This window comes from Cyanistes caeruleus, chromosome 4 (assembly GCF_971803275.1).
Source record: "Cyanistes caeruleus chromosome 4, bCyaCae1.hap1.1, whole genome shotgun sequence".
NCBI classification, from domain to species: Eukaryota; Metazoa; Chordata; class Aves; order Passeriformes; family Paridae; genus Cyanistes; species Cyanistes caeruleus.
This window is the reverse complement of record NC_141704.1, coordinates 79,516,869-79,536,395: the sequence shown is the minus strand read 5'-3', so window position 1 is coordinate 79,536,395 and position 19,527 is coordinate 79,516,869. Positions and strand designations below refer to the sequence as shown.

Sequence of the window (19,527 nt, the reverse complement as noted above, 5' to 3'; positions counted from 1 at the left end):
GTGGTTTTGCCTTAATTATCTCCAGGAAAAGGGCATGAGGAGGGAGGGGAGACCAAGGCAAATGTTTTTTGCTGGCTTGTGGTTGGCAGAGCATCCTCAGAGTCCCTGCCTGAGGCAGGCACGGACGAGGAGCGTGTTGAGTGTTAGCACACCATGCAGTCAGCAGGCATGGGGAAACATCCCAGCCCGAGGCAACAGTGTGGTCAAACTCCTTAAATTCCTACTCCATGGAGGAGTCATTCAAGTGACAGTTTGTTTTCAACATGCAAAACTTAACTTTAGTCTCCATTCTCTATGTGGAATGAGAAATTGCTGGTGAAATTATGTCTTTTTTTTTTTTAATCTATTTTTTTCCCCCATTCCAGCTTTCCGCTGTTAAAATTCATTGCTTTATGAGATCCCAGTGGCATAGGAGGAGAATATTCTCAAAAATACCTTCAAGGGCTCCATCTTCAAGTAACTCTTTTATTGTGATGTCCACCATTAAAGAGTAATGTTGTTGTCTATACAGCTCTAGCCAATAGCCTGTTCCAGAGATTTCATTGCCAGGGTGCACAAAATCAGGCTGATAAGGGGTTAAATACAGTCTGTGATTCCTGTTCCATGAGCTGTGTGGTGCCTGGAGCTTCAGTGGGCACCAGGAATCCAGCTTTAAAGCAAAGAAACAAATAAATACTGGTATTTTCAGCCAGGAATGACCAGGGGTGTTGGGTTTTTATCTCTTTGTGCCAATTCTAAAATATTGTGCTACTCCAAACCTGCTGGTTAAATACATCTCAAAACTTACCACGCTTTGGAGTTAGGAAAGGGAGTACACCCATATGGAGGCTGGATCCCCACAAAGAACACAAGGAGGTTTGGCATGCCAGAAGAAAACCACTCAGAAACAATTCAGTGTCAGAAGGTACATAACAAGTAGAACTGTATTGAGTAGCTGGAGATGTGTAAAAATTCTGCATAGTTACTTTATGGATCTGGAACATCTCTAAAGTTGCTGATTCTGCAAAGAGTCTATATGGTGAGAGATACTGTAAAAACATATTTCTTTACAAATCCCCTTTTTTATAGTCTTGAAATGTAGCCTAAAATCTGCTTTCCTGATACAATGTGTAATCCAGAAAGAAAAAAAAAATGAGGGAAGGAGTTTTCACTTCTGGGTTTCATATGAATATTCCCTGACTTGCAAATCTCTTCCTTATGTTCATGTTTTCTACTGGTAAGAGAAGAGTTGAGTAATACTCCATATGGTAAACAGCAGTTAATTTGACTTCTTTGGGTACAATTTTACTAGTCCTTTAAAAGTGTTTCCAAAGCCAGATTCAACATAAGAAAAACTTAAACAAGTTCCTAAAGAAGTTGATAAAAAATAATGTTACCACCCAATACAGAAGGTGGTTTTCTCTGGGGTTTTCTTTGGCATTTTAAAAATCACATGAAATGACTGACGTTGAGTTTGATGTCTGTCATCCCATTGTTCTTCTGTTCCTGACCCCATGCTCTGACACAAATGGAATTAACTGATTTTCACTTCATGTAAGGAACTGAGTCTTCAGCAGGGTATTTTTCATTACCATATAGTTACACTCTTAGAAGTGACTGGTACAGATGAACTGCTCTCACATTAAAAACATCACTTTTGCCTGCTTGAGGCTGAAGATGTTTTTACACAACAATCAGCTGTTGCTAAAAAAGCCAATTCCATGTCTCTTTACTGTACCCTGGGCTTGAAAAAACCACCTGAGAAAGAAAAACAGCTCCCAGATTCTGATTCTGACTTCAGTTTGAATTTAATGGAAGAAAACACTGGCAAGGTCATTAGAGGCTTCATATCTGTTCAAGAGGTGTTGTCCTGTCGTTTTCTCTGCTGCTGTAGTTTAACCTTGGAAGGACCCACCTGGTTTGCCATTTGCTGAAGGAGCATGTGTTGCTGGGTCAGCAAAAGTCTTTAATAAATATTAATTGTTATTTCCATTGTATTGTGAGGTGAGGATATAGTTGTGAGAGTCGGGATGTAAAACTAGGGGACTACTGAATTATAATGGTTTTTGCTGGGTGTTTTTCCTGCAGATCTGTCAAATGTGCTGACAGTTCACTTTGTAAATAAACTCTAGTTGTTCCTTTGCATTTCTGAAGTAAAAGGATAATGCAGATCAATCTGTGTAGATGTTGAAATCGAAGACATAAAAATACAAGGGGAGGCAGCCAAGAAATACTTTTGTCAAATGGAAATTTCTGAACTTTTAGAGCTAGCGGTTTGATTCTATGAGACAACAGGCATCAAAGTGATTGACAGTCTTCATATAAGCAGTGGGTGGCAGACGTAAACCCTTGATCAGATGGGGTTCTAAAATTTAATCTGGTAAGTTGAATGATGATATATCCTGCTACCTAAATGCTGTTTTTCTTGTGGTACTTATTTTGGCCAAGTCAACTTTTAAAACACCTGACCATATACATGAAGTACATTCTAAAAAGAAAATCTGGTGGGTTTTTTTGTTGTTTTTTTTTTTTAGTGTAGTGTATTAACATTAACACTTCGAATAATTAATTTGTGTTTACCCATTTTACAGATTTTTTTTTTTAAAAAATTCATTTTAAAAGGCCAAATTACTTTAATTAGAGAGAAAGTGTTACTGTTCATCTGCTCTGCTTCCTTACCTGATAGTGAGTATTGGTGTTGCTGCCTCTTCAGCCATCTGTCTAAACTGTGATTTTCATTTATTTTATAAGAAACTTGGCATTGAGATGGGAAGAAGTAAAGCATCACTTATGGAAATAGGATTTAATCTTTCAGTGTATTCAGGTTAACTTGTCTTTCTTACTATTTGTTAGGTAGACTGATTCTAGATATCAATTTTTTCAAAATAACTTTTATTGTGGATATTTTGTATATGAGACTGTGCTTTCAACTGCTTTTCTTTAGTATGTTGTTTATGTTTTTTAACTAAGCTGGCATTTTTGAGATAATTTTGGAGGAAGATATTTGAGTGATGTGAAAGAATTCTGCACAGCTGGGAATCTTAAATATTAGCACCACTTGAGTAACACTATTATAATGTAACTAACTTTTTCCTGTGTGTTCTGAACCAACAGAAAGAGGATCCTGCCCGTTCTGGTAATGCATATAATAACAGATCAAGAGGAAGCAAACTAAAACTGTATTTGAAAGAGGGTTTGTTATTTGGACTTTTTGCATTTGTTGTTATAAATCTGACTGTTGCCTGACCTTGGGCATTTTCCTTAAGACCAGTGCATCTAGATTGTAGAACCATAAAATCACAGAATAGTTGGGGTTGGAAGGTCCTTAAAGATCATCTAATTCCAGGCCCATGCTGTGGGCAGTGACACCTTCCAGTAGACCAGATTGCTCAGAGCTCCATCAAAACTGGCCTTGGACATTTCCAGGGATGGGGCAGCCTCGGCTTCTCTGGGAAACCTGAGAGGCCTCACCAACCTCACAAGGAAGAATTTCTTCCTAATATCCAGTCTAAGCACACTCTCTGTCAGTTTAAGGCCATTCCCCCTTGTCCTGTCGCTCCAGGCCCTTGGGAATAATCTGTCTGCATCTCCCTTGTAGGTTCCCTTCAGGTGCTGCAAGGCCTCGGTTGGGTCACCCAACGCCTTCTCTTTCCCAGGCTGAACATTCCCAATTCTCCCAGCCTTTCCTCGTGGGAGAGGTGCTCCATCCCTCTGACCAGCTTGGTGGCACAGCAGACCAGAGGGGCAGAATCTCCTCCCTCACCCTGCTGGCTGTGCTGCTTTGGATGTAGCACAGGGTACTGTTGGATAAACGCTCCCAAAAAACGTTCCATTTTGGGCCTGGTAACAGAGGGAGGGCAGCCGTCTCCAGTTGCAGGTGTAATTTGCCTTTTTTTCCCTTGTTTCTGTCTCACATTTCTCAGCCCTTCTCTCATTGCATAAAACTGTGGGTTTCCACTGCTCTTTGATCATATGCATCAAAGCGAGGAGTTGATGTTGTAGCTTAATAGCATTAAGCAGCATGGAATTAAGTGCTGCACAGGGCTGGTTTTGCTAATTGCTGACAGGTATTAGCACCAACAATTAGTGCAGACACTCACTTAACTGGCAATCAGAGCTGAACTCACCTCAGCAGCAGTGAGCCATCGCTGTAGATCAGAAGGTGGGTCCATCTGGTCTGATATTCTCTGCCTGATAAGGATGTTGATGTTTTAAAATGAAGTTGTGAGAGGACCACGTCAAAGTACGATACTCCTTGGTATTTTTCTGTGGATAGAGTAAGGATGCTTTTCCTGAAAAGCAGTATTTGCTGAAGCATTGAGGCCTGCCTGCTTTTTATAAATACTTGAACAAGAAGAATAATAGGCAATGATGAATTAAAAATGAAATAAATGTGGCCTCTCTGCAGTTAGATCAATTCTCAGAGTTTTCCCACAAGCCTGATTGGCGTCCACAGCTCTAAATTAAAATACATTATACCTGCTCCAGGATTGTTAGTCTGATTTAGGAGCAAAATAAACATTATGTGTGGATGTTTCAAGAAAACAGTGCAAGATCTATTTTAAAGGATGTGAGAGTTGAGAGAAAATCCTGAGATAATTTCTGATCTACTTGTGATGTCAAACAAATCCCAAACCAGTTTTATTTGTTGCTGATGTTTTAATCTTTTGTAGACTTGTAGAACAACTTGCTGCTATTCTTTTAAGGCAATAATATGATTATTCTTCTGAAATGATCAGCTCCTGAAGCTGCACCCAAATGAGCTCAAAGAAGGGCTCAGCTGCCCCGCTGGACTTTGGAGATGACAAGTGACATGTTCAGTGTTCCACTTCAGTGCCACACTTTGTACCCCATGTGTCTCTGTGCTTGAACTTTACATCACAGACAATGAATATTTTTAATAGAGTTTGTACTCTTTTGTCTGAGATGAATGCAGGCCCACACATGTTGTAAGCTTCAATTAATTATCCTCTGGGGTCTGCTGCACATATTTGCATATGCTCTATCAGTGGACCACCAAGATTATTCAATTAAATCCCTCACAATGGCTTTAAGAAGGCCAGTGATTAAAGCCTTAGTGATGACTGTTCATTTATAAAATAATTATTTTTATAAATTTCAGTCTCAGAGCTTATTTCTTGCAAAATAGGATCTATTGGGAGAGACAGCTTGAAATACAGGATGTGTCTGAATAGGTACCACAGTTACAACTTATAGGCAAGTGGGTGAACCCACATTTCAGCCACTTTCTTCTGCCCCATTGCTAAAAGAAAGATTTCTAATCATTTCCCAGATGACAATTACTTAGCAGAAGTTTGCCAGACTATTTTTCTTTCTCAGCAGACTTAGGAAAGGTCTGGTTATGACCTGTTGTATTCTGATGTAAGTGCTCGATAAGCATGGTTTTCTTTTAAAACCTCTGCTGAGTTACTGATAGAAATGTGCATTTATTTAATAAAAAGGGCTGATTACCACAGGTGTAATTGTGTGGTGACTATACCAATTCCCAGGTATCTGAAGTGATCAAGAAATGGAAGTTGTGTAGCTGTCTGGAGACAGTGTAATGTTGTTACACTTCTGTGTAACCTGGGCTAAAATGATTAAAGGATTGGTGTGATTTACACAATCTTAACACCAAGCACAAAAAAAACTAAGCAGCCTGCCATTCATACATATAAAAACCCAAAAAGCAAACAAACCTGAGTAAGGATAAATACTACCAGATAAGAGAAAGATAAAAATGTCACCAAAGGTAGAAAACTTAAGATAAATAAGGTATTCATCTACTTCTGTTAATGAATATTGGGTTTTTTGATCCAAATGTGCTTAGTGAGGTTTGCAAAGCAACACTGGTTTTACCAAACGTCTGTTGAAATTCTGCTGTTGAATTTGTGGTAGTAATTCATTGAAATTATACATATTTTTCTGGTTTTATGTATCTATTGGATTTGTGACTCAATAAATTCAGGAGCTTTATTTCTTTGCAGTTCTGTAGGAGGAGTTTTTTTAACAAATGCACAATTGTTTCCACATCAATAGGTATTAAACTGCTTAAATTGTCTGCATTCATTTTTCTTCTAAGTATCTTTAGCATTTTTTTTTCAAAATATAGTTATTGATAAACATGTTAAAATTGCTAAGAGGAATTGTTGTTAAAGTTGTTTCCTCTTGTAAATTACCTTTAATTTTGATACAGTAAAATGGAAGCATAAGACAGAACTGCCTTTTGAATTCCTACTTCTATTTCTAACACTTGCTCAAGAACATACCTCACTTAGGCTTCCAATAAATCAGGAAGGCCAAGGCTTGCATAACAGCTTAGTGGTAGATAATTTTCTGTCTAGTGAGCTTTAAAAACAGTAAAAGTTTGTATGTAGCTACCAAAGCATTTGCTGAAGGTTTTCACTGAATTTGATGCTTGTAGTTGTAGAGGGGTTGACTAAGACAACTGAGTTATCTCTAATTTACTTGGTGTGATGAATTTCTTCTGGTAGTGTTGTACAGTTGTGCTCATGCAATCAGTGTTCATTTGTCCCTTGTAAATACAAGTCGGGTTTATTTCTGAGAATTTCTAATATTGTGTGTGTAAGGAAATACCAATGAGTGGTTTCTAATTAATGAAATGCCCCAATTCATTAGTGTAACTCCAGCAGCAAAGAGAGCTTTTTTTTGTTTTGGAACATGTTTTTTGTTGGGTTGTTCGTTTTGTTTTGGTTGGTTGTTTTGGGGTGTTGGTTGCTTGGTTTTTGGTTTTGTTTTGGTTTTTTAATTGAATGTGGCTTTTTGTTGCCGTCTCTGCAAGTTAACTTTTACCACTTCTACCCTCTCTACCTCTTCAGGAGAGGCTGCAGTGTCCCTCCTGCATAAACAAGATTTTGGAAAACATGAGCTGGTCAGACATCTGCTGTCAGTCTTCGCAGAATGCCAGGCTGGGTCAGGTTGGAAGGCACCACAGTGGTCATCTGGTGCCACCTCCCTGCTCAGGCAGGGCCATCCCAGAGCCCATGGCACAGCTTTGTGTCCAGACAGTTCTGGAACCTCTCCAGTGAGGCAGATGAGCTCTCTGGGCAGTCTGTTCAGTGCACAGGGAGGAGATTATTCCTCATGTTCAGTGGAACCTGGGCATCAGTTCCTGCCCGTTCCTCTTGTCCCACCATTTCTGGGCCTCACAGTCCTTGCTCTGAGCCCTCCCTGAAGACAGACAAGGAGGAGGTCCCCTTTCAGCCATCTCTTCTCAGGGCTGAACAACCCCAGCTCCCTCAGCCTTCCCTCCTAAGAGAGATGCTCAGTCCCCTCACCGTCTCTGAAGCTCCAGGATCCGCTCCAGGAGCTCCACGTCTCTTTTGTCCTGAGGAGCCCAGAACAGGACACAGCACTCCAGTATGGCCTCACCAGGGCCGAGTAGAGGAGGGTGACATTTTCTTCCTTCCAGTCCTCAGGCACTTGTCTGTGACCTCTCAGACATGATGATGGGTGGCCTGTCATCAACAGGAGGAGACAGCAGCAGCCAGATTGGGGAATCCATTGGTGCTTCTGCTCCACAAACAACCTGCTGAACCACGCTGCTCCAAATCCTGTTCCTCTTTAGCAAACACATTATGGGGTTTCATGTCAGAATTGTTATGTTGCTCTAGTTCTTGGAATCTCTCCTGGTAGTTAACCACTGAAGGATCCTTGGATTTCAGGTCTGAAGCTTACAGGCAGTTCTGCCTTCTAACACTCACTTCACTATTCTCCTAAACTTACCTCAGATACCAAACAGTGTGTTAGTCATTTTTATTACAGAGTAATAATCACAGAATTTGAAGTTTTCTTCATCCACACTGCTACTATCAAGGTACTGTATTAGACCCTGGGCTTAAAATGTAATGAAATGTCACATAAATTGATGGCACATGGCAGATACATCTCACAAATTACCACAATGGCTGTGTGGCTCTTACTGAGTCTCAGTAGTTTACAAATTGCCAGATATGCTATCTACAGAATAAAAGGCACCTCCCACAAAGTTCTGGGAACCCTGAAAACAGTAACTTTTTCTGACATTGGAGTGTTTGATTAGAAAGAGGAGTCCTTTACTAAAACCTTTGCAATCTGCAATAGATTACATGCTGTTTTAGCAAGTATTTCATCCTAGCATTTTGAAAGAGTTTTTGTTTTTCTAATGTTTGCGTTTGCTTACGTAAACTTCGTTTTACATTGGAAATATGTCATGAGAGCATGTTAATCATATCTGCTCAAGTGAGAAAAGGCTGCTTTCATATTAATATTTCCCCTGGAATATGAATGTGGGTTTAGAATGGTCCCATTGAAAGGAAAGTTTTATCATTTTGGGGCAACAGTGCTTAATCGTTTGGAAAATAAAAATAAATGAAAAGCTGGAGTAGTAGAGTCTGTTTTCTAGAAATGTCCAGATGATTTTCACTACAGCAGCAGCAAAGATACCAAAGCTGCTATAACTGTAACTGAGGAGGACTTAAAAGGAAAGTGTACAGAACTGGCAGGTTGCCTGAGAAAATAAACTCTGAGCAGCCCAGAAAAATGGTGGCAGCAGTAACTCCAGTTTAGGTGTTACATTGTCTGCCAAGAAAATGAGTAGAATTTTGTCTTCACCTTCCCAAGTGTGTGCATACACAAAGGGTGAGAAGCACTTTGTTCTGTGCAGTGTATGGGATGTGGTGCAGGTCTGTCAGCACTTTGGGACTGGCTGTCTCTTTATCCCCCCCTCTTCTGCTGGGAGTCCCTGATGTTAAGTTACCATACTCAGATGTTTCCCTGTGGAGCCACGCAGCCCCGTTTCCAAACTTGTTGTTTAAAAAACTTAATTGAAAAAAGACGGGTAATTCTAGGGTATGATAGCACTGGTGAAAAAGTGCTTGCATTTGCTGTTTGCTGTAAAATGTGGCATTACAGATTTAGCAAAATAGAAGTGTCAGTATAGCCACAGACCACATCCTTGCTTGCAGTTGTGTAGGGACTGCATTTACTTAAATTTTTTCCAAGTTCAGACAACTCTTCGTTATGTAACTGCATTTCCTGCTATTAAAAATGAGAAATTCTTGTGCTGCAAAGCAAGCACACAAGGTAGAAATGGCTGATTTGATTCACCCCCCCACCTCCCCTGCCCAGATGAGGAATTAAGGGCTTCACAGAAGCCAAACAAACTGGCCTAGACTTGTCTTATGGTTGTTTCCAGTTGAACCTTAGCTTTAAATATCAGTGCAAAAATTCAGCATTAATGCATTGAGAATGACTTTATTGCTCTGGTAATCTTGGTCTTCTTACCATATTTGTCATCTTTTAAATTACTTTGTCATGACAAATGCATAAAAACTGCTTCTCATAAGAAATATCACTCAGTATATTTGTGATGTATAGGGATTGTGTGTGTCCATAACAGAGATTAGTTTTCCAGTCTGTTAATCTTAAGACAGAACAAATGTTAGGAAGCAGATATTCGGTGCAGCATTCTTCAGGAACGTGTTCTTCAGTGCTCATTTGTCAAAGGGAACAGTGTTTCTAAATTAAAGATGTGGAGGCCTCTTAAAAGTTGTGTCCTGGTTTGTGATTTTGTTTGTATTCAGCCTTTGCTTTGATGGCCACATTGACAATAAGCAAATGAGAAGGCCTTAGCACTGAGGAACACATAAATAAAGGCTACAAAGAAAGGGCATGAGAGAAGCTTTGAAGTGGCATCTAGTTTTAATTTGAGTGGGAGAAAACCAGATGTGTCTTGGGGAGTTCTAGCCCAGCTTTGTTTTGTTTTTAAGAGGACAGAGAGCTCAACCAAATCATTCAGTGGAGAGACCCCAAACCAACTGTTTCCACCCTGCTACTTTGATCTTTGTTGCCACTTTTGAGTGTACTGCTCTGTTCCAGAGGAAAAATGGTCCAACCCTTCATTTTAACTGTGTGCATCATCCTGTACAACTGGGTAACATATCTCCTTTTTCCATTCCAACTACAGTTATCTGAGTTAATTTCCTATGCAATATACTGACAAAGATAATAGTGAGTTCAAAATAGCAAAACTGATCAGAATTTTGATTTGGCTGACTTTTGTGTGTTAGAACAAAACATTGGTACACAGCATTTTGGGTCAGCAGTCCTGTAAACACAAGATAGAATGAAAACAAAGAAACCTGCTTGTGTAGGACTTCTGTTGGCAAGCTCTGCACCTGGAATGCTGCTTACAAATAGAAGAATAGAAGTGCTGCTTACAAATAGAATAATATCTCTGAATGATATATCTGAGGGCTTTTATTTTTCAGTAGTCCTTGGATCACATTAAACCAACAAAAAGATTGCTGTTGACTGTACATTTAGTGAGTAGATTAAAACTACACAACAAGGTTTTTTTGAACATGTCTAGAAAATAAGTAAAGTAATCCTGCCTTCTAAAGAGATTAAGAGTCTCAAAGGATGGAAAGGAGAAAGAGAGTAGATAAGAAAGCAAATAACATGAGTCAAATTCAAGGTTACTGTCATTTCTAACCTGAACAGGATAAATCTTTTTGCTCTGAGGGCTTGTCCATGTGCCAGAACTAAGCTAACTAATAAATGATGCCAAAGCTTGCAGTTTTCAAAGGAAAGAATTGGAAAGGAGAGGTTGAAAAATTCTGGAAAAAAGGGGTCAAGTTAAGTTGGTGCTGCTAGGTTGGTATCAGTTGTCTTGCACTGAGATATCTAAAAATGGACCTTCCAGCCATGTGAGGCTATTTTTTTTTTTATTTTTTTTCTGTGTGGTTAGGGTTTTGTGTTTTCGTATTTATTGTTGGTTTGATTTAGCTTGCTTTTGATTCTTTTATGGCAGGTATGAAACCACTACCAGAATCAAGCATAGAATATTATCTCGATACATATAAAAATAAAACATGTTTTATTTTACATTGAAATGCTTCTCTCATGTCATCTTAGTGTAGATTTCTGGAGCCCAGCACATTGCAGTGGCAAATATTAATAAGGAATAGTTTGTGCCACATACCAAGTCTGGAGAATATGTTCATAAATAGTGAGGAAATACACAGGGAGTTTTTACTTGTATTTGTCTCTAGTGTTTAGCATGCCATTAATATGGATCCTAAAATAGCAAGGGTCAGTTATGACCTTCATTATAAGTGCAGAAGACTTTGTGTGTGGTTATCCTATGTTCTCAAACCATGGGAAAAGCTGGAAGGAGCAGGAAAAGGCTGTATCTCTGCCTAAGTAACACACTGGCTTCCAGCTGGCTGTGTCCAAGTGAATCACTCTCTTACCAGTATAAAAGTACAGATGCATAGATGTGCAGAGTTGAACTCTGATTTACACATTGAACTTGATATCAAGTTGATTAGAATTCTTAGTAAAAAAAATCATTTTTTTGCTTTATTTCCCTTGAGGTTTACTGATGATGTGTAGATTATTGTAGTTTAATAAACGAAATTCTAAGTGTGTCTGTGTGTACCCAGAAATTTATGAATAACTGAAAAGCTGTATAAATTGGATGTTGAAGATTGTGAATATCAAACTGTAGCTTGGTTTGAGTAAAACTTTCTGTGCTCTGCAAGATGGAGTTTAAAACAAATGCCTTAACCTACTGTTATGTGGGAGGGTTATGACAATAATTATCAAGCTTCGCTACACCTTGCGCAAGTATTTTGAGGAGTCTTGTCAAAATACCAGCTAAATTACTGCCAAAATGCAACAATTACATGAGTAATGAAAAAGTTTCCAAAGGGAAGTATTAAAAATCTATTCATCCAGTTAGACATATTTACTGTCATCACTGCTAGTTGCACAAGCTGAATTTCCAGTGTTCACCCATGAGATTTCACTTGTGTCTGAGCTGAAGGGAAAGAAAAGTCTGTTTTCCCTTTGCCTTGCCCTTTTAGATGGAAGTGACTATACTGGTCCAGAAGGAGAGTACTGTACAATCCAGAGGAGCATGGGTCATGTCTGTGATATGTTTTCTGCCTTTTTTATGTAATCTCAACTACCTCCTATACATCTCAACACCTGTGTGATTAGTAAGGAAAATGGTGTTTTGTGTTTAAGGGTTTTTTGGTGGTTTTGGAATGCTAACTTGATATATGACTCAAACCTGAAGCAAACTGTTCTTGAATATTGCTTCCTCTCTTCTGCTCTCTCACTTTTCCACCCTCTCCCTTTTTTCCCTCCTGGCTTTGTGTGGCTTCCCCACTGCAGTCCTTGAGAGTGGCCTCACACAAAACACAGGATGTGCCTCCTCTTGGGTGGACCTGAGTATTTCTGGCCCCTGAGCAGAAGTCCTGATCCACTTACTTCCATATTTATGGGTGTCAGCTGACAGTCACCTGCCAGCATTTAATGCGAACGGGAAATCAACGTTTTCGCGAATCGCTTTGTCCTGCTCATCTCCATAGTTTGTTTTTGGTTCTTTTTTTCACTTTGGTGTGAGAGTTTCTGAAGTGTCATAGCGGGGAAAAAAAAGATTTTGGAAGGGAAGAAAAAGAGGACTCACAAAAGAAAGAGCACCCAACCAAAGAAACCTGGATGATGCCTCCTCAGGAATGTTTTGAATCTGAATTCTCTTTTATCTGTGTCTCTTTCCTTGAGAAACATTGTATGACCAAGGCATTTAGGACTAGACTGTCCTCAGTGTCTCTTTCCTGTCTCCTCACTGTAATTGATAGATTTCTGCAACAACAGCTTCTTCAGAGGCTAAACTTAGAAATCTGCTGAACTTAGAACAAAGATAAAGTAGTGGCAATTGCTCGCTCATCAATTAAGCTCTGTAACAGTCTCTCCATTTAGGCATTAGGAGGTTTCTAAAATCCCAGTAAAGGAAATGCAGAGAACTGGGGTATCTTTCTAATCTTACATTTAGGTTTATGAAGGTTTATCCATTCATTCACCATGATAGTAGTGTGGATTTTTTATTAGGCCTTTGTTTGAAGTCAACTTTTAATCAATAATGCTCTATAATTGCAAATTGTTATGATCCAAGGAATTTTATAAGTGGAGAATATTAAGATATTGTTAAGTTCAGGTTGTTTTTACGAAGCAGGAAGGGCAGAAAGCGTGACATTCGTGAGATGAGCTGTGCTTCATGGTTTTGAAAGTTCAGATGGTTAAATGAACAAAAAGGCAGTAAAAGAAGCAGGTATTAAGGATGAAGTGCCTCTGGAGATCATCTAGTCCAACCCTACTGCCAAGGCCCCTCTGAATGCAGTTTCTAGGCTCACCTAGAGCAGGTGACACAGGTTGAATTAAGGTTTGGAATCTCTCCAGAGGAGGCTCCACAGCCTCTCTGGGGATGGTGTTCAGTGCTCAGTCACTCTCACTGGGCTTTTTCCTCATGTTCAGGTGGAAGTGGCTGTGTCTCAGTTTGTGCCCCTTATCCTGTCTCTGGGCACCACTGAAGAGAGCCTGGCCCCCTGCTCTTGGCACCCACCTTTCAGAGATCTGGATGCTTTGATAAGATTCCCTCTCAACCATCTTTTCTCCAGGCTAAGCAGGCCCAGCTTCCTCAGCCTTTCCTCATGGGAGAGATGCTCCAGTGCTCTCATCATCTCCATAGCCTTGTGCTGAACCTCCTCCAGAAGTTCCTTGTCTTTCCTGAAGTGAGGAGCCCAGAAGCAGCCCTCCCTTTCCCTTCCCTCCCTTCAGAGGCTGGAGGACTCAGACATTTCTTTCCTGTGTGGCAGCAGCTGATAGTTGTTGAATTTTGGCAATTTCTTCCAAGCTTTGGGAGCCGCTGCCATCTCTCAGGATCTGCAGTTCAGGGGAGTGAGATAATGCAAGGGGAGCATTTTTGTGCTGCTGGGGGTGAAGCTCAGCCTCTCAGCCACTGGAAGGCACTTCTGAGCAGCAGCCTGAATTAAAAAGTCACCTGAAAAAGCAAAATTGTGATTGCAACCCCTCACTCTTATTCCAGTGACTGAGTATTTATCTGTAATATTGGAAATTTTAAGCTGGTTATCTTCATGTCCTGAGGATGAGGACAATTGGTTTTACAGTAGAGTTTTATCCTTACAAAGCAGTTATATGTCTCATGTTCAACTTGTCCCTATCCAGCTGAAATCCTGTTTATGAATACATAAAAGTCACAGCTGAAGTGAATTATCTATGTTCATGTAGAAATTAAAAACACTTTTACTGTTTTTAAAGTTCAGAATGGTTACCAACCCAGTGCCAATGTTATCCATCTCTTCTCAGAGTTCTAATGAAGATTCTTCAATACAAGTTCTCTTTCTTTGTGTGTGTGTGTGTATATATGCATTTGTGAGTTTGTGCACTTATGTTGTTATATGCCATAATTAAATATTCTTAATTGTTTTTACTGGACCCATACATTTGATATACAGGATTTACATAATTGAGCTGGAAAATCAAAACTTATTGCCTAAACTTTTCTTTCTCTCTCTCTTTCACAGTCATAATGAACGAAAAGTAACCTGCAAACATCCAGTGACAGGGCAGCCATCACAGGACAACTGTATTTTTGTTGTGAATGAGCAGTAAGTGCCTTCTGTTTCACTCTATAAAACACAGATTTTAAAGCCCATTAATAATGAAGTAAGATTCAGTGATTACTAGTGGCAATATTTATTTTTTCCAAGTCAGATAAACATGGAGATAGTTCTGCTTGTTTAAATTACTTGAAAGTAATGATAAATATTTTATACTAACTTTTAAGATACCAACCATAGCTCAAGTCAGTTGTATGATAGAAATGCATCACATTTATGTACTGTATGAATTTCCTCTTGTCACTTCAGTTATTCTGTAATTTTAATAAACAACCTAGATATTATATAACAATCAAATAAACTGTCAGAAAGGGATAAATTTTATAACCATTGAGGCACAACCACAAGCTGTTAATCTATAATGTTTTGCCTGATAGTTCCTCCTCAACTGGTTGTTTCCTTGGCCAGCTGGGACACTTTCTGAGTCATAATAACTCGGATTTGCTGTCTTTGCATTGGTTTTGTAGAACACAAAACAGTACAAGAAGGTGTGCATGGAGCTCATACCTGACCTCAAGATTTTATTGGTGTCTGGGTTCTGGTTGTCCTACTCACCACCATTGCTGCAACACGTTACACAGTGGTTTGAGTGAAAACCATCAGAAAATTGGCCAAATTTCACCACTGTGCCTGTTCTCACCCGAGTGGGGCAAAGCCAGATGGGGCCTTTGGAGAGCATTTCTTCCCATTTCCATCTCACACTCATACCTGTCTTTTTCCCTCCCACCAACACCTTGCTCTAATAGAGAAATTCTATTTTTAAGCAACATCTTAAAATTCATCTATAATAGATTGGAGTTTAAAACACAGTGCAGGTAACTCTGCAATGAAGTGTGAATTGCTTTCAAATTGGAAAAGTAGGACACAGGCTGTACAAGGCTACATCTAGGGGTGCTTTTTATTAGCAGTCTGCACACACAGCATGTTCTAGTGCTATTACATATTCTATTTTCAGGACTGCTGCAGCAATGTCATCTGAAGAAAAGAAGGAGCGACCAGTAAGCATGATATGTGAAGCAACTAACTATAATCTGACATCAGATTATGCTGCTCATCCAATGAGCCCTGTGGGCAGAGTAAGTCTTTATGTCCAAATAAATTAGAACTAAAATAATGCAGTTATTCCACAAAGTACCAGGCAGTGCTATGTGTTAGTATTCCACAGAAAAAGAGAAACAAAGCTTATATATTTTTCAGGGCACTCAACTCCTTCCATGTTTAATTTGGAAACTGAAGTGTCTTGAAGAAATTGTCACTGTAGCTGTAATTTTTAACAGGTATCTCAGACCTTATGACTTGCAGGTACTTGAATTGACCTTTCTGATCTGTGTGAACAACAAAACCTTGAGGGACTGATGAGGCAATGGGCCAGCATTGTAACAGGAATTGCTCCATCACAAACCATTTCCTGGATGTCTCCAGGAAAAACGGAGAGAGTTGGAACATGTGCAGGAAGTAGTTGTGAGAGAGGTGGGAGGTGACCCTGTGCTAAATAGCAGATGACATTGGACCAGAAGCAGAAGTCCTGGCTTCCTAGAAAAGTTCCTGGTAAATGTTTAGGAGAATCCTAGGGTCACCTTAATTTATGTTTACTTTTCATTCACCCAGTTTCTCAGGAGGTTAAGGTGAATGCCCAGATGTTCTTACCAATTTCTAGGTTTATTGGATAAAGCTGATGAGCATATTGTTTGCGTTTTTAATTTTTTTTTTTTTACATTTTCAGCTTTCCTGAGAGAAAAGTGCACTTGCTATAGAATTAAGTGCCTTAAGTTTTCTAGTAGACCAAGAAAACAGCTTTGATCAGTGATGACAGACAAAAGCTGTCTTCTACCCAGTAGTTAACAGTTAAACAAGGAGAAAAACCCTATACTTCAGCTAGTCATTGAAAATGTTAACCCTGAGAAGTGCTTTTTCAGCAGATTAATCCAGCCTGCAAGGGAAAAATAAACTTTGGAATGTGTTCCAACTGAACAAATTCCTTAATGTCAGAAACTTGAATTGAAATAATTGACTTACAGTGTGGTGAGAAACATTGCAAGGTTCCTTTAAGTGAGCTTTGGAAATTTTTTGTTGTTTTAAATATCTCATGGGACAGGCAGAATCCTTGACCTATGTTAGAAAACTGTTATTTAATGAGAAAAGTGTCTTAATCTATTAATGTTGCTGGGGGGAAAAATAGAGAGTCACAGATGTATTATGAACAGTAACAAAATCCATCTCAACTTTCATATGATCATGTTTAAGTCCATGCAGGAAAACCAGTTTAAAATACAACAAACTAGAAAACCCCCAAACAACAACAGTAAAAAATAAACTCAAAACCAGCTAAGCCCTAAAACAACCAAGCAAGTGAAAACCCAAGGTAATTTCTTGTTAGGGTCATAGCAGTGATGTGGAATGCAATAATTACATAGTTAGCTCTCTCAAAATTTATTTTCTGGGAAGCAATCTCTGGTTAAATATGCAAAATTAATTACAATTTAGGAGCATGTGTCTTACATTTTTCACACTTCTCTTTCAAAAGAGAAGTTGAAAATGCCCTTTAGCCTAATGTTTGTTTCAGTCTTTGAGAAGGAAATTGAGATTTCTATGGCCCAGTTACTGTGATTTCTTTTACTTTCATTGATTAATGACACTTTAGTTTCCTGTGAAAATAATACTTTGAAAAAAAAAAATACTGTTGTTCTACTTTTCATTCCTCCTGTTCTAGTTATTTAAATGCACTTAAAATATTAATATGATTATTGTGGCTGTATGTGTAATTGCTGTGCATCACTTCTCAGATGTGAATTTGTCTGCATTAGTGCAACACCATTTAAAAAGTGTTGGTTTTGGGGAAGTGAATGCTGCCAAAGTAGAACCACAGCTAATACCAGCCTGCCTTTTCTGGCAGCTATTCAAGGATAATGAGTTGAATCCTTTCTAAAGATGACTGTATAGAAATGACCCATGAGTTGTACCTGGATACAAAACTGATTTTCTTCTGTGCTTTTACTCATGTCTTCAGACAGTAGAGCCTGAAATTCTTAACTTTTTGAATAAAATGTGTAGAGGACTGGTGTATTGTAGCACAATAGAACAGGAATAAAATGTTGGTGAGGGAAGTTAGGGAGAACTAATTACATAGGAGTTAGGGAGAACTAATTACAGTGGTTTCCATTTTTTTAGGTGATTTTTGTTTTCAGAGATAACTCATGACCACACCTGATATTGGAATGTAATGAGGAGTGGAAAAGTTTGGGGTACAACTCAAGTTTCAGGCAGATAAGGGGTTTAGGAGAAAGTTCTTCCTTGCATTGACGTTAGTTGGTCCCAGATAGATGGGGAACTTGGAGAAGTTTCTGTTTTGTGTCAGAAAGACTCTCTGGAGTCTAATGCTGCTGCTGACCAGAGGCTAATATGAGGTGAGGCAAAAATCACTTCCTACCCAGTAAAAGTCTTCATTCTAATCTTCCTTTCCCACTGTATGCATGAGATGGGGCAAATAACACATTACAGCTCTGTTAAGTGCTACTTACTTCCTCTTAGCTTGAAGCATATTTCCAAACATGAAGCCAGTGGCACTGACCCCTGGCTGTGAAAACCCACAGGCTTCAGATTGCTTCAGAAGTATTTCTTTTCATCTCTGTGTAGAATTAAGAAATTGTTTTTTGTAGTTGTCTTTTTTTATCTTATTTTTATTCCTGCTGTTAAAATCACTACCTAGACAAACAGGATTATATGCTATAAATTGCTTTTTAATGTGTAAAGTCAGTCACATTACCAGGCATGGTTCAGATCTGCTGCTCTTCATTGCTGTCCTGATTATCAGCAGAATAAGGAGAACACTTTTCTCACCAAAAATGGGTGTGGAGTGTTAGCCCAGGACAGCTGAGGAGCTCCTGGTGACTCCATTACAGCTGGGATGTTTCCCAGTGCTCATAAACATTAATCAGTTTGTTTATAGGTATTTCAATTCAGCCCAGCTTTAGTTTAGTTTAGTTTAGCCATACAGGTCTGCTCAGGATCCAGGTTTAGCTGGAAATTTTGGATTAATAGTGATGAAGTTCATTAGCAAACAGCACAGTGAACAGGGAGGGTGTGAAGGGTGTTACTGGTGCTCAGAGCTGAACACCAGCTCTGTGTTTTCATGGTTTATATTCAGACCAGTCCAGCAGAGCTCCTTGTGAATCTCACATTTTAGTCCTGCCTAAATGGAATCCAGTTTGCTTTATTATGCAAGCCAAAGCACACAAAGAGAGAATGATTGGGAGATTTCCTTCAAGAGCAGCCTCCTGGTCCAAGCTGAAATGCTGAGGCAGAAACCCACACAGGTCATGGAAAACTGCAGCATTGGAAGGCACCAAAATTGCCCACAAAATCCAGAAATGTTCATCATGAACATCTGAAATCCATCATGTTGTTTTGTGGTTTGAATAATAATGTAAGCTTTGAAGACTGGAAAAATATTTTTAAAGAGAAGTTGAAAGTAACGAAGATACAGATTTGTACTCTCTGAGTTTACATGCAGAAAATTTCCTTATTAGCAAGGTTCTCAACCTATGTTTTTCAAATTTGCATGCAATAAATTTAATGTTAATTAATGGCTTTTATGCTAGTTCTGAAACTGGGAAAGAAGCCTCACATAAATCATGTGTTTTCCTACCAGCTAAGTAGAGAGAAAAGCCACTTGCAGGGTGATGAAATGTGCAGCCCCAGATGCTGACTGGTCTGCTGTCCAGAGTTCAAAACCCTGTTGTCTGTTTTTTCATTTTTGGAAAACAGTGAATTTCGCTGGCTGGACATCCTGGCTTCTTTCTCAGCACATTTGTGCACGGTTCTTCTCACAGGATCTGATTTTGGAGGCATCTAGGTTGCTGGAACTGTGCCTTAGAATGGATCAGATGGTACCAGGTGTGACTCTAAGTTTGCCTGCTCTGTTGCCTTCTGCACCTTCCAGCAAGTGATTAGTAGTTGGATCGTTCATTCACCATCCTCACTTCCTCTTTGCCTTCTCCAGAAGCTGGAGCTGGGCAATATGTCCTGTATTATTTTGTGCTGTGGGGTAAAAAAGTAAAAA

At 39.3% G+C, this 19,527-nt stretch overlaps 1 protein-coding gene across 10 annotated transcripts in view; it reads left to right on the top strand.

Annotated features, from left to right (window-relative positions):
* PLEKHA5 (pleckstrin homology domain containing A5) overlaps nucleotides 1–19,527 on the top strand; it is a 160,835-nt gene that overhangs the window by 78,789 nt on the left and 62,519 nt on the right. For 9 of the 10 annotated variants that reach the window (XM_086885509.1, XM_086885506.1, XM_086885508.1 and 6 more), the window contains 2 exons: nucleotides 14,373–14,456; nucleotides 15,424–15,544. In XM_086885509.1, the coding sequence (XP_086741635.1) occupies nucleotides 14,373–14,456; nucleotides 15,424–15,544 (205 nt within the window). Of the gene's footprint in view, nucleotides 1–3,805; nucleotides 4,142–14,372; nucleotides 14,457–15,423; nucleotides 15,545–19,527 lie in introns of those variants that run through there. The other variant, XM_086885510.1, reaches the window with a different exon arrangement.